At 37.1% G+C, this 14,927-nt stretch overlaps 2 protein-coding genes and 1 long non-coding RNA gene across 3 annotated transcripts; all 3 read right to left on the reverse strand.

The window, feature by feature from the left end:
* Positions 1 to 681: 681 nt before the first annotated feature.
* Positions 682 to 920, reverse strand: LOC126624196 (uncharacterized). Its single transcript, XR_007624005.1, has 2 exons — positions 856 to 920; positions 682 to 782 (listed from the first exon to the last, which is right to left on the reverse strand). It is a non-coding gene; the product is annotated as an uncharacterized LOC126624196 (long non-coding RNA).
* LOC126624192 (probable LRR receptor-like serine/threonine-protein kinase At1g56130) lies at positions 921 to 3,499 on the reverse strand (the record flags this gene model as incomplete). The annotated part of the gene is made up of 2 exons (XM_050293232.1): positions 3,293 to 3,499; positions 921 to 1,226 (listed from the first exon to the last, which is right to left on the reverse strand). Coding segments are annotated over exons 1-2 (513 nt in total), but the record flags the coding sequence as incomplete, so codon positions are not given.
* An 839-nt stretch (positions 3,500 to 4,338) lies between these two features.
* LOC126624182 (probable LRR receptor-like serine/threonine-protein kinase At1g56140) lies at positions 4,339 to 11,644 on the reverse strand. Its single transcript, XM_050293222.1, has 24 exons — positions 11,345 to 11,644; positions 10,831 to 11,017; positions 10,615 to 10,686; positions 10,220 to 10,291; positions 9,904 to 9,975; positions 9,334 to 9,405; positions 9,145 to 9,216; positions 8,968 to 9,039; positions 8,806 to 8,877; positions 8,650 to 8,721; positions 8,465 to 8,536; positions 8,300 to 8,371; positions 8,052 to 8,117; positions 7,839 to 7,901; positions 7,605 to 7,649; positions 7,447 to 7,505; positions 6,822 to 7,207; positions 6,465 to 6,696; positions 6,200 to 6,364; positions 5,960 to 6,078; positions 5,615 to 5,825; positions 5,272 to 5,503; positions 4,977 to 5,127; positions 4,339 to 4,887 (listed from the first exon to the last, which is right to left on the reverse strand). The coding sequence occupies exons 1-24, from the start codon at positions 11,553 to 11,555 to the stop codon at positions 4,459 to 4,461; spliced, it is 3,276 nt and encodes a 1,091-aa protein (XP_050149179.1). The 5' UTR covers positions 11,556 to 11,644; the 3' UTR covers positions 4,339 to 4,458.
* Between the last annotated feature and the right edge of the window lie 3,283 nt (positions 11,645 to 14,927).

Below are 14,927 nucleotides of genomic sequence, written 5' to 3' on the forward strand. Positions count from 1 at the left end.
CAAGAATTAAAAAAATGGGACTGGAAAACGATAGGCTTATAACGTTCAAATTCTAACGCACTTTCAATGGAGGCAATAGAAACGAATAAAATGTGGGGCCTGGATTTGTTGCCTCAAGTGGTATGGCACTAACACTTCCAAATGTAAAGAAAAAAGGCACAAAGACAACTAGACGAGCACCATAAGCCTTAAACGGGTTGATCTTGCTTTGGAATTTTTTATTGATCCGAGGTTATTTTTCAATTGAGATTTGCTTTGGTGAGCATGAACTTCCCTACATTTTGGTTTTACCCGGCCCCACCGTTGAGACCACTCATATGAGAAAGGTGACACTTGCATAGCAATTTAACCAAAGATTTTCTTCAGGTGACACTGGACCAACAATTAACAATCACTTATGCAAAAACCCTACCAAAGAATCACTTTAGGGTGACACCGTAATCAATCAACAATTGACAATAACTTATATAGAGCCAACTCGTGGCTTTTGTTTATAGGCATCTACTAAGATTGCTTATGTTTTATTATACGTACTTGGCTATCAGATAGAAAATGACCTATTTTTACCTTCACCCACTCTTCTCAATTTTCAACCGTCGGATCGAATGAATTAAAAAAGACTAAAAGACAAAAATTACCTAAAAAATGTGTGAGAAGTTAAAATGAGAAAGTGAATAACACATACTATAAAAAAAAAACCATTTTTTTCCTTTTGATTAAAAGAGGAGATTTACACCGTAACATACTAACACAAAATTGACATGTAAGTTTGACTCAAATATCTATAAAATCGTATCTTATTTTAGATATACATCATCATAGCCAAAACCTTAGAGGCAGAAAAGACCCAAGGACAAGTACATGGGTGCACAAAAGGATAAAAGGCGTGCATAAATCATTTCCTATTATTTATCACCTTCTCCAATAATGCTAGCGAGCAGTGATTGAGTGACGTTTACTGGAGAAGGCGCATGGTTAACCATGGGGGTGTTAGCACTACTTGCATTGCTACCTTCGGGCTTATAGTTAAGGCGATCATTACTATGCTTGGATGCAGTTGATGGGGTATCATCCTTCATCAAAAAGCTACTTGTTAACAATGTCGTTACATCTTTAAAATCATAATATGTCAAATAGCCCGGCTTCGACATGACAGTGCCTATGTCAATATCTTTAGAGAGCATTGCCACCACGCTTGACATAGATGGCCTCGTCATCGGTGATGCCTGTTGGGTTTTTTCCAACCCATGATTAGTTGTCCTAAGTCTATTGGGAATGAATAGTCTTAGAGTATTAAATTGTTTTCCCAATTGGAGTTGTTTACCCAATTGGAGTTAGTTTCTCAATTGGAGTAGGATTCATAACTAGATTCCAATTGGACTTAATAATCCTTATTGAAGAAGACATTTATTATGTCTATATAAAGGGGCTATTGTACTAGTTTTGAGAAGGGAGCAAAACAATAAATTGAATACCACTCAAGGGATTAGAGCGAGAGAATATTGAAAGGGGCAAAGTGTGTGCGAGAGAAAAGAAAAGAGATAGTGTATTTCTTGTTCTTGTTCTTTCAAGTTTTTCGTCAAGTCCTAGTTCTAGAGATTTGGCAAGATTATTGATTGTACTCATTATTGATATAGTGAAAGATTGTTGTTGCTGTCCCGTGGACGTAAGCACATATTGTCGAACCACGTAAATTCTTGGTGCTATTTACTTTGGTTATTTGTTTTTCGATTTCCGGAGTTTGTTCTTGTTTTTCCCATTCTTAAACGTGATATTCTCAACAAGTGGTATCAAGGCTAGGTTTGGCTGATATTCGTTTAGAATGGAGGGTGCAATTATGATGAAACTCACCCGCTCCAACTGGGTTACGTGGAAATCAAGAATGGAGGACATGCTTTATTGTAAAGATCTCCATGAGCCAATTGAAGGTATTAATAGCAAGCCATAAAATATGTCTGAAAGATGAATCGTAAAACTATTGGTACGATTAGACAATGGGTGGATGAGAGCATCTATCACCATGTGTCTAAAGAAACTGATGCGCAAGCTCTTTGAGAAGAAGACCGCTGCCAAGAAAGCATTCCTTATCAAAGAGCTTGTCAACATGAAGCATGCGGAAGATGTTAGTGTAACCGAGCACTTGAACAACTTTCAGAACGTGATCAATCAGGTAGCCACTATGGGTTTGAATATTGAAGAAGAGCTGCTAGCACTTTTATTGCTAGGATCCTTGTCAGATAGTTGGGAAACCTTTGTCGTAACCGTAAGCAATTCGGCTTCTAATGGCGTACTGTCTATGGATGCTGTTAAGGATAACATGTTTAATGAAGAAACAAGGAGAAAAACTTCAGGTGCATGTGCTGGACAACTCTTTGTCATAGAGAAAGAGGCAAGAATTCTGGTGAGACGAGATTTAATGGCGACTGCCACTATTGTGGGAAAAAAGGGTCACATGAAGAAACAATGTCGTAAATGGAAAAAGGAACAAAAGGATGGGAACAATACTGCAGGTGTTGTGACTTACGATGAAGAGCTTCTTTAATGCAGATGATTGATGGTTTTCTGGCAAAGAAGTCTATAATTACCTTTGCCAATGACGATAGGTGTTGTGATCGGGGGGAGCTTGGTTATGGGTAATTCGATCTGGTCATGAAAAGTTCGATCAATGAGAGTTTGGTCAAGAGGAGCAATCTTATTATGGTATACCTTCCTCATGGTCTAGAGGGGGAGATTGTTGGGTTTTTTCCAACCCATGATTAGTTGTCCTAAGTCTATAGGGAGTTAATAGTCTTAGGGGATTAAATTGTTTCCCCAGTTGGAGTTGTTTACCCAATTGGAGTTAGTTTCTCAATTGGAGTAGGATTCAGAACTAGATTCCAATTAGGATTAATAATCCTTATTGAAGAAGACCTTCATTATGTCTATATAAAAGGGCTATTGTACTAGTTTTGAGAAGGGAGCAAAACAATAAATTGAATACCACTCAAGGGATTAAAGTGAGAGAATATTGAAAGGGGCAAAGTGTGTGTGAGAGAAAAGAAAAGAGATGGTGTATTTCTTGTTCTTGTTCTTTTAAGTTTTTCGCCAAGTCCTAGTTCTAGAGATTTGGCAAGATTATTGATTGTACTCATTATTGATATAGTGAAAGATTGTTGTTACTGTCCAGTGGATGTAGGCACATATTGCCGAACCACGTAAATTCTTGGTGTTATTTATCTTGGTTATTTGTTTTTCAATTTCCGGAGTTTTTTCTTGTTTTTCCCATTCTTAAACGCGATATTCTCAACAATACCTGCGTGCACATGAGAGCTGCTCTTATCAGTCTAGTCGACTCAGTTTTTTCAAACTCTGTCAATCTCAGATCCACCAGCCTCAGAATTTGGTCGTTTTCATGTAAAGTCCATGTTTGAAAAACATTATGCCATTGTCCAAGGAAGGGGTGAATAAGTTTTTCACAACAATGCCAAAATAAAGTTAGGGGAATGCAATTCCTACCCATTCAAGAAGATAAATCTTTTCTGGATCTAAGTTATTGTTAGAGTTTGGTCTCCCGCTGAGGATCTCCAAAGCAACGACTCCAAAACCAAACACAGCAGCCTTCTCTGTCAAATGTCCACACATTGCATACTCCAGTGCGAAATAGCCTCTGCAATGCAAGATAATCAAATGGTTGTACAATGTTTCTTGAGATCATTAGTGGCATTATTAACATGATGTGTATTAAAATTTCATGCAAGTATAAATGTGTGTGGCTATAATATATGTAACCTATGGAAAAACAATAAAGGATGGCTTACATTGTCCCTGCAACCCAGGTGCTGATGTGGGTTTTCTCGTCATCATAAAGTTTTGCCAATCCAAAATCTAATATTTTTTGGGAGAGTTCTACATCAAGCAAAATATTACTAGCTTTGACATCTCGATGTACAATCCTTGGCCTTGACTTCTCATGGAGGTAAGCAAGTCTTCTTGCTATTCCCAACAATATATTGAATCGAGTAGGCTAGCCAAGGTGCAAGTTACTTGTCCCTTAAATATTAGTGAACACATCCAATCAAAATCAAGGCTCAATTTATAGACCCAAAAAGGCCTTTTCTTCTTTATTCTACAACTGGACCATCAACATCAAGGCTCAATTTATAGACCAAAAAAGGCCTTATTAAATTATTTGAATTCCCTGAACACATTCTTAAATTTTTGTGGGATCTCCATCCAGTGGTGGTGGTTCATGAACATATCTATAAACATTGTGTATGAATAAGTAGAATATACATCCATCTATTAAGGTATATTCAAATCTGGCATGCCAGTTCCCTGCCCATTACCAAAAGCCAAAGCTAAAGTACAATTACAATTAATTATTAAAATGTGTATTATATAAAAGGAAAGGGTCCAAAACAAGTACAAGGGTGCACAAAGGGATAAAAAGAGCATGCGGAAATCATTTCCTGATATTTATCACCTTTCTTCTCCTCTAATGTCAGCGAGCTGTGATTGAGTGACGTTTACAGAAGGCGTAGGGTCAATCCAGGGAATGTTAGCACCACTTGCATTGATGCCTCCCGGCTGATAGTTGAGGCGAACATTATTATCCTTGGATGAGGTTGATGGGGTATCAACCTCCACAAAAAATCTACCTGTTGATGATGTTGTTACATCTTTAAAATCATAATATGACAAATAGCTTGGCTTCGACATGACAGTGTCCATGTCAATGTCTCCAGATAGCATTGCAACCACGCGTGACATAGATGGCCTCGTCGTCGGTGATCCCTGCGTGCACAGGAGAGCCACTCTTATCAATCTAGTTGCTTCAGTTTCATCAAACTCTGTCAATCTCGAATCCACCATCCCCAGAGTTTGGTCATTCTCATGTAGAGTCCATACCTGAAAAACATAATGCCACGATCAAAGGAAAGTATAAATAAGTTTTTCACAATAATGCCTAAATGAAGCTAGGCGAATGCAATTCCTACCCATTCAAGAAGATAAATCTTTTTTGGATCCAAGTTATTGTAAGAGTTTGGTCTCCCGCTGAGGATCTCTAAAACGACGACTCCAAAACCAAACACATCGGCCTTTTCTGTTAAATGTCCAAATAATGCATACTCCGGTGCTAAATAACCTCTGCAATGTAAGATAATCAAATGGTTGCACAATGTTGCTTGAGATCATTAGAGGCATACATGTGTGTTAAAATTTCATGCAAGTATAAATGTGTGTGGCTATAATGTATGTATCTTCTGGAAAAAACAATAAGGGATGGCTTACATTGTCCCTGCAACTCGGGTGCTGATGTGGGTTTTCTCGTCATCATAAAGCTTTGCCAATCCAAAATCTGATATTTTTGGAAAGAGTTTTGCATCGAGCAAAATATTACTTGCTTTAACATCTCGGTGTACAATCCTTGGCCTTGACTCCTCATGAAGGTAAGCAAGTCCTCTTGCTGTTCCCAACAATATATTGAATCGAGTAGGCCAGTCAAGGTACAAGTTACTTGTTCCTGAAATATTAGTGAACACATCTAAACAAAAACATTTCTTAACAATTTTAGAGTGCTTGAAACTACAGACAATGTTCTTTCTATGCAACCTAAAAGTAGATAGGTTTGTACCAAAAAGTGCCTGATCAAGGCTCTTGTTTTCAAGATACTCATAAACCAAAATGCGGTGGCTGCCTTCGATGCAACAGCCATACAATTTCACTAGATTCCGATGTTGCACAGCAGATATGGTAGCAATTTCAGATACAAATTGACTCTTCCCTTGGTGAGATGCTACTGAAAGTTGCTTCACAGCCACTACTCTACCATCAGAAAGTGTACCCTACAATGTACACAGAAACACAATATAATGACGTGAAAGGAAAGAAAACAGAAGCTATATTTTCTTCTCTCGCTCTCTCTCCTTTCTCTTGTCATTACTTCAAGTACATGATATTGATGTAATACAGATTTCACCTTATAAACGGGGCCATATCCTCCCTTTCCTAGCTTATTTGAAGGATTAAAATATTCAGTTGCAGCTCTCAATTCAGCATAACTGAAAGTATATGGCCGGGGGCCTAATCCTAGAATATCTGCACATTCACGAAACAGTATGACATAAGTTTTACTTTTGTGAAAGCATTCTTACTTCTATGTGTTAATGTCAAAGCAGAGAAACCTGAATTGGGTACCAGTAATGATATGGTCGTTTACCTTCATCATCTTCTTTTTCTGGTTTTTTCCTCCTTATATATATAATTGCAAATATTAATAGCAAGCTCACAACTCCAGGAGGAACAGCAATATCGACTATCAACCCAGTCTTGCTCTTCTTTCCTGGAGTTGTTGGTGGAAGCCCGGAAACTATTGATGTAAAATCTGAGTGAAAAAACAGACGAATTCTTCAGTGTCAATTAACAGTAGAAAAATACATTTAAACCACTCACAGGAAATCTCTATAAGTTAACACATACTATACCTGAAGCAGCATGGAGAGCTCCTATTAGTGGGCCGTAATCGCCGTAATTGGTGTAATCGCTGGAATCGCCGAAATCGCCATAATCGGGTATGCAACAAGTCCCTTTACCAGCCCAGAACAAATGAATTTCAAGATAATTCTCTGACACACTAACATTAAATTTTCTCGCAACTGCTCGCTTAACACCACCTGCCTCCTTCGATATGTCGAAGTCCTTCATCCTGCGGGTACCCTAGCAACCAAATGAAGATGTAGGTAACACTAGCTTTAGTTAATGTAGCTTAAAACATCGAAAACCTGTCCAATGAGGTGTTTACTTCAAATAAGTTAGAATTTTTATTCTATAAGCAGTCTTACCTGAATATGGATATCAAATACACGCCGTCCTAGACTTTGCCAAGTTTGCGAAGTGCGACTTTCATAAACCGTCTCTGCAAAGTGCAATGTTACAGTGTAGGGCCCATTCTTAAGGCCCAGGCCATAGTATCTCAGTGATCCTGGGGACACTCTTGAAGTTTGGAAAAGCTCCGGGGTCACATCTGTTCCGGTGACTTGTGCAACGGTATTAACCAGAAACGGTGGGTTCTCTGTTTCAAAAAACAAACCGGCATTGCTGACAGCCCATTTCTCTGTACTGGTTACACTGAATGTTGCTGGGCCAAGAGCTGAGTCTTCAGTCTCATACAATATGTGATCACGTCCCATCATTTGCGGTCCACCACAGTTGATTGAGAAGTTTGCATCTGTAAGTTTCGTGTAATACCAGAATCTTCCCATGATTAGTGATGAAACTTCAAATTGAAGACTCATACTAATGTTCTTCAGTCACATATTTCTAACCAGTTATGCGTATTACTGAACTTATGAAAACATGCTTGCAATCTATATCCATATGTATACATAACTAGAGAAGCAATGCCTTTTCCTCTAACATGATGTTGCGTTAAAATGGTAAATGATTGGTGACATAAGAGCAGATTACATCGTGGGGTATTTCGATTGCATGGAAAATTTCTCTGGAGGCAATTCAATCCAGGAAAACTGCAAACACAGAGAACAATTATTAGTTATCCAAATAGAGTCATGTAGTAGAAGAGTAGTATTGCTTGTCTAAAACGAGTAAGAGAAACTTCAACTCACGTTATGTTTGAACTGTCAAATGTGAAGTTGTTGACCACTAAGTTCCTGCATAAAATCATTAATCAGTCAACATATGAAGAACTATATCTTTATCAAATGAAAATTCCATGTACAAGATCAAAACTTAGTAGGCAAGTAGCACTGTGAAAACGAATCTCAGCGATAATTTTTTGTGCGAACATATTCTAGTGATTTAAACTGTAAAATGAAGGTGAAAGAGAAAAGGACACGTACAGTTGCGGTATTGTGGTCGTCCAATGGGGAAAGCTTCCTGATAAAAAATTGTAAGACAAATCTCTGCAAATAACAAAATAGAATCAGAAGACACAAAATGCATGAAAGTTATTAAGAACTTGTGTAAGATAGGATTAGAATGCTTACGATTATACACAAACACATACATGCACCGTGCATTCTATATGACTACTTTAAGAAACAAGGACTTACATAGTCTGAAGTTGATTGCTCTTTCGGCTCGGAAGAGGTCCGGAGAGACTATTGTTTCCAAGAAACCTGGCCATTTCGATTATAGTAGAAGGCACCCAGAAAAGAAAAAGAGATGAGCAAGAAAAATTTCAGATGTGCACAAAATCGAAGGATTAGTCCAGATCTTCAATCAAAGTAGGGAATGTTAAAGATTTGATAACTTATGTATGATAAGGCAAGAAAAAGATAATAATAAGGACGGGGATTACAAGGATGTAAGAGAACGCATGTTGAACAAAAAACTTGGGAGTTGGCCTGTCAAATTGTTGAAACTCAGATCCCTGGACACCAACGATAAGTTGAGAGAAGCAATCAGAATGAAAGAAAACTAATTGGTCTCGTTGGGACTGAAACTTATATTTGCTGGTACGTACAGTGTCTTTAGACTTTGATATTCTCCAATATCAGAAGGGATGGTACCAGTGATTAATGCGTTTCGTAGTCCTCTGTATTCCAAAAACATAAAATTTGATAAAAAGAAGATGGAGTAAGATATCAAATTTCAAAAGGAAGAAGAAGTTGGATGAAAGTATCTGAATCGATGAGAATCTTCACTTACAATTCAGTCAAGTTTTTGAGATTTTTTATGAAATCAAGAGAGGAGCTCCCATTGTATATATCACTGATTAGCCTACATCATTATATGCAAAATAAACTGAAATCCCGTCTTCGGAGAAAGAGAGAGAAATACAATTTATGAAACATATGTACTTACAGATAGTTCAATGAGGTCAGTTGAGAAAAGCTGGTTGGTATTGGGCCTTCGAAAGAGTTGCCTTGAAATTCCCTACAGAAACATATAAGAAGCTTGTGAACAAATTATCCATCTCAGGTCTGCTTTCATAAACTGCAAAAGATCAAAGGTTTCTGTACTTACAAATGATAGAGTTGTGTCCAATTCCCTATGAAATCAGGTATCTTTCCTGAGAAAGGATTGTCCGATGCCCAGCTAAAATTCAAAAAGTTGAATTATAGTAAGCTCATCCAAGAAAAGCAATCTCAAAGTACTGGATAAACGAACAAATATAAAATACGATTTAAGAGCCATTCTTACACGACTTGCATGTTGGTGAGCTTGGCAAATGTTGAAGGAATTTCACCACTGAGTCCACAGCTGTCTACGTAGCTGTGAAAATCATAAGGCAATTGATGAGTACCCATTTCATACGATAAAGCGCAACTTTTGCTCATCCGTAGGGAATTAACATGTCATTCCAATTTGATGATTTAACGAAGCACTTACAGTTGCTCGAGCTTGACTAAATTACCAAGTTCTGGAGGGAGTGTTCCGGAAAAATTATTTGTTCCGATGCTCCTGCAAGTCATGTTGAACGGGCAAACACTTACTTGAAAGCAATTATTGAAGAGTGATAGAAGGTTCTGTTGAATTGTAAGTCTATAGCTGATTAGGAAATAAGCTGTGTATCAAATTTGTGTATCCACTTGAGTTTAAAATACCAAGTGTGCAGCTCTAATGTAGTAAGGCAAATAATGCCAGGTGTAATGATCCTAGCAACTAGCTAGATGTAAGGCTGAGATTGTTTTGTGAAGAGAGAGAATCCACCTTGGATTCTAACGGCTATGTAAAGCACAGAGTGTGTGTGAATTGTAGAGAGATGAAGAGAATATGCTCTGCTAGATTTTGCAGAGAGAGAGAGAAACCTTCAGAAAATTCTTCTATTGTTATCCTTCTCATTTTTTGTTTTTCGATTGTTCATTCATAACTAGATTTTTAGCTTATAACAACAAGTTCTGTATCTAATGTTTACGACACAAAATTTTATTGTAAGCTCTCTAATTTTTCATGGCTTACAGCATAGTTAGCTCCTTAAGGTTTCCAAGCTCCTTGGGGATGGGCCCAGAGAATGAATTGATTCTAATTGACCTGAATGGAGATATCAGTTAGTGAAAGATAAGCAACATTAAACTTAATTACATTACATAACAGGAAACTAGTACTGCATTATTCAATAAAAGCATAATGATTTTTTGTAGATAACGGCATAAATAGTAGCGAAATGGTGTAAAGAACATAACGGTAGATTATGATATTCAAAATGAAGTACACAAATTGCTACGGGTCTCATCAATAGTATGAGTACTTAAAGAAATGTTCTCTCACTACTTACAATACAATCAATGCAGACATATTGCCAATGACCGCTGGTAGGGGACCCGTGAAATAATTCTGATTGATCCACCTACAAAAATTGAAAGGAAGTGTAATCGTTAACTCTTAATCTTACAACATCACCATATTTTGGTTGAAATCCCACATCGGCTAGAGAAATAAAGAAAGAAGAGTTTAAATATCCAAATCCCACTTCAATCAATGCCGAGGCCTATTGAGATAAACCCCACACCTGACGAATTGTGCAGGTGATAATTACCAAGTTGGAGACAGTATCAGTGATGTTGGAAGTGAGTTTTTGGCCCGTCTCTCTGATAATTCTACAATTTTTAATATCCAATATATGATTTTGATGAACCAAAAACAGAGAAGGGAGTTGGAAAAAATTCATACAAAAATGTGAGATATCTCAGAGCCCCAAATTCTTTTGGAAACACCCCTCGTTTGTTAAGAGAATACACTTTCCTGGAAAGCAAAACGATTGAACATTTAGAACTACATAAAATAGAGCGACACAGTCAAATTATGACGTTAACATATATAGGTAGCAAGTGAAAATCAACAGTGGCATGGAAATCTTGTTCATCAAGAGAGAGTAGTTTAACATACAGTTGGGTGATGTGGCATGTAGCATTATTGTCGTAAGAACAGTTGCAAACGATGGCTGGGTTGAAATCGGGGCTAGAAATGGCGGTGCCGTTGATGGCAGATCCACTGCAGGGTTCTCCACTGATATTCCACAGCCCCGGCACTGCTTGTGTGTCCCATTGTTCAAATATTGAGTTCAACGCCCTCACTGCACTCTCAGTTAATTCAGTCCTTGTGTGTATTATATATATCACACCATAATTTGACTGGTGTTACTACTTACTAGACTATCTCGAACCAAACGAAAGATCAAATTGATTATTACAAAGGAAAATTACCCTTGATTTTTGGATGTTTTGTATATGGGAAGAAAAAGGGTTTTACAAATAAGTTCCTCGAAACTTCATTTCATATAGTCGAAAAATATTTAAAATGTCATTTTGTTGAGGGAAAAAAGGCCAGTTCCTGGTCAAAAACACTTAAATGTGGCAAAGTGTGTGTGTGGGGGGGGGGGGGGGTGAGATAGAGAAAGAACCTTCAGACGGATCAGTGATACGATTTTGAGCAAAGGACAGCTGAAACCAGAAGCAGCTGAGGAAGCAGAGTAATAGTATCCTCATCATCAACTTCATCTTCATATTGTACATGTGCAGAACTTGCTTTCCTCGACGGCGTGAACTTAAACGACCAACACTTATATTCCGACTGGCTGAATCATGCATTGCATGTAAGAAGAAGAAGACCATTAGATTTTAGTCGTATATTGACAACGTATACATATATAATCTTTATATATGAAGCCAAGGGCCCAATGAACAGTGTTTTTTTAGGGGGTAAAAGACTGTTTACTACTCTCATATTTCGTGGTTTTCAACATTTAATACATCAAGTTTTTTTCGTCTCAGAGTTATACCTAAAGTGTAAATTTTGGGACAATCTCATACATCTGTTAGTCAAACTGTTAAGTCTCCCATTAACTATGACGTGATGCCCATGTGGACAATGACTGGGCGCAATGTGTCATCCACGTGGAAATTAAAAATAAATTATTTATAAAATTAAAAAAAAAAAATATATATATATATATATATATATTAAAAAAAAAAAAACCCTTCATCTTCCCTAGATTCGGGGGGAAGAAGAAGAAGAAGAAGAATGAGAAGGAAGAAGAGGGAAGAAGGAGAAGAAGGAGGACGAAGAAGAAAAAAAAAGTTGCAGTCGGAGGAAGAAGAAGAAGAAGAAGAAGGAGGAAGAAGAAGAAGAAAGAAGAAAAAAAAAAAAAACAGAATCTGCAACCCAGATTCGAAGGAAGAAGAAGAAGAAGACAAGGAAGGAAGAAGAGGAAGGAGAAGGAAGAAGGAGACCCACTTTTTTGCCAACTATGAGTCGTGAATGACACATACTTTATGTTTTAAATATTGCAATGTTATATCTCAATTTATGAATTCGTTGCAATGTCGGACTTCTGTTAAATTTTTTGTCAATCTAACTGTTAAATGATGACATGAAAGAAACGAAACCCACTTTTTTGCCAACTTGAATAAAAATAATTAATTAATTAATAATAAATTATTAATTTGACAATTAAAATTAACTTTAAAAAAAAAAAAAAAAAAAACCTCCTCCTTGTTCCCTGGAAATCGTCCCCGTTCCTGCTCCCATCAGTCCTTTCCTCCGCTCCCCTTCTTCTTCGTCCTCCTTGAACACAGCTAATTTTCGTCCTCCTTCGGTAACAACTGATACACCGCCGATCGCAAAACGCAGGTGGTTTCGATGGCAAACCAAAACCAGACCCTAAATAAGTGGGTTTTGATGGCAAACCAAAACCAGACCCAATTCATCTTTCTCCAACAGTCTTTATAAAACTAATTTGATTTCTTCATCATAAGTTCACTAATATTTCGCAAAACTGAGCATTAGAAACCATCCCCTTATCATTTTCCCTCTCTTCAAATCCCATCACCGACTGGGGCTTTCGCCCCACTGCCATTTCTTCAATTTCTTATTCTTCACCATTTTTCTAAGAAAAACCACCAAATAAAATTGCAAAGGGAGAGTTCCAGAAATCCAAAACGAAGAACCCCACAAAAACAAAACCCAAAACGAAAAACACAAATACAAACCCAGAAAATTCAAGAAGTTAGAGAAATTAATTTTTTTTTAAATTAGAGAAATTAAATTTTCAAAAATTCAAGAAGTGGCCATTTGAAAATTCGCCCAGAAACTCTGGATTTTCAAAATCCTCCATAATATTAATTGAAGAATGGAAGTTCATTACAGTCCAATTTTTTTCTTTTTCTTTCCCCTTTTTTTCACCATTTTCTGGGTTACCACCACTGCCACAGATTCGCTTCCCCGATGCGTGTCAACCTCTACACCTTCTCATTTCCGTCTCCATCCGTTCGGTTCTCCATCAACCACCATTGGATTTCTCCCAACCATCATTCGAATCGATCCACTACCGTTTCAAAGAAAACCGGACCGATTTTGGTGCCGAAGAAGACATGTATATGCTCGCCGACGTCGTAGCCAGATCATTTCGTTGCAACCTCCACAAGAACCAGGGCGGGAGTCAAAACAACGGATCTTTCCCGTCGAACAGATTGAATATGTGCCCATCTGAAATGACGAACTCGCTGGTCCGAATCGGTGGACTCAAAGGCGGCGGATGGACGAGGAAGAAGGGGGACGGATGAGGGAGTGAAGGGGACGAATGAGGAAGAAGGGGAACGGAGGAGGGAGTAGAGGGGAGGAGACGATTTCTGGAGAAACGAAGAGAGATTTTTATTTTTATTTTTTAAGTTTAATTGTTAAATAAGAATTAGTAATTTATTATTAATTAATTAATTTTTTTATTCAAGATGGCAAATGAGTGGGTCCCACTCCTATTACTTCATCATTTAACAGTTAAATTGACAGAAAATTTAACAGAGGTCTGACATTGCAATGAATTCATATATTGAGGTATAACATTACAATATTTAAAACATGAAGTATGAAATTGTAGTTCGATCGATAATTAACGTAATTTTATGTAATTTACTTGTAATATATTTCGTCCAAGTTGCATGATCAAATGGCGGCCACTTTTTCAATTTCCCACCTGAAGTTGGCCAAGACTTTGTTCATATTAGTTGAAGGGGTTGAAGGGGTGTGATATTCACAGATCTCATTTTACTTCTCACACACCCTTGTTAATTTTTGTCCGTTGATCTTCTTCCATTCATCCGATCCGACGATTGAAAATTAGGGTTTAAAATGATAATTGAGTGTTTGGTTAGTAAGATACAAATATTGGGATAAAGTTTTGAAATACACATGTTGTAATATTACTAGGGCACATCAGAGGTGAGTAAATTTGGGTACTTCCCATTGAATACCCAAGTATTGTCCTTAAAAGAAAGGCAGCTACAAAAGATGCGACTTGTTTCATACATTTTCCCCGATTAAGAAAGTTGAAATTCAACAATAAAATCAAGAGTAATGTTACACTTACTACCTATTTATATCATCATTTATTTTATCTCTCTAATAATGGTAGTGTCAACCAATGCATGTGAATCCTATCTCTATTAGATAGATAATATAAATAATTGTACAAATATATAGTAAAAATAGCATTTTTATAAAATTAATTGGTAATATAAGAAGTAATCCAACTACTTATAAACCCTTATATAATTTAGTTTTTTTTGTCCTCACATTCTCACACCCAGTTGGGTGACCCAACTTTACATTTGGACCAAGTCTCTGCATACGCTTTCCTTCTCAGCAACTTGCCGTTGTTGAATGTTCTCATTCACTTCGGGATGTAGATAACACTAGCTCATTATATTTCATCTTCCATTAATTGTAACGATAGTAATATTCTCATTAAAATAATTTCGCTCTATTTTATTTATTTATTTTCATCTGGTATACATAATTTGAATCTTTTACGTTCTTTTTAAAAATTAATTATATTAAATTCAGCCAAATTTAATAATCTAATAGTCGTATAATAAATAAACAAACCATGTTATTAAAAACTGAAATTTTGACTGGAAGGAGGATGAAGAGGAGGCTCCATGAGATGGGTGGCCATGGCGGTACCCATCGTTATGGCACTGCAGTGGTTC

This window comes from Malus sylvestris, chromosome 5 (genome assembly GCF_916048215.2).
Source record: "Malus sylvestris chromosome 5, drMalSylv7.2, whole genome shotgun sequence".
In the NCBI taxonomy this organism is placed as follows: domain Eukaryota; kingdom Viridiplantae; phylum Streptophyta; class Magnoliopsida; order Rosales; family Rosaceae; genus Malus; species Malus sylvestris.

Coding starts and splice junctions, on each gene's coding strand:
- LOC126624182 (XM_050293222.1), bottom strand. CDS start 11,555: ATGGTCTTCTTCTTCTTACATGCAATGCATGATTCAGCCAGTCGGAAT. Junction 5,504..5,614: donor CCTTGATCAGGCACTTTTTG/GTACAAACCTAT, acceptor CTAATATTTCAG/GAACAAGTAACTTGTACCTT. Junction 5,128..5,271: donor ACCCGAGTTGCAGGGACAAT/GTAAGCCATCCC, acceptor CTTACATTGCAG/AGGTTATTTAGCACCGGAGT.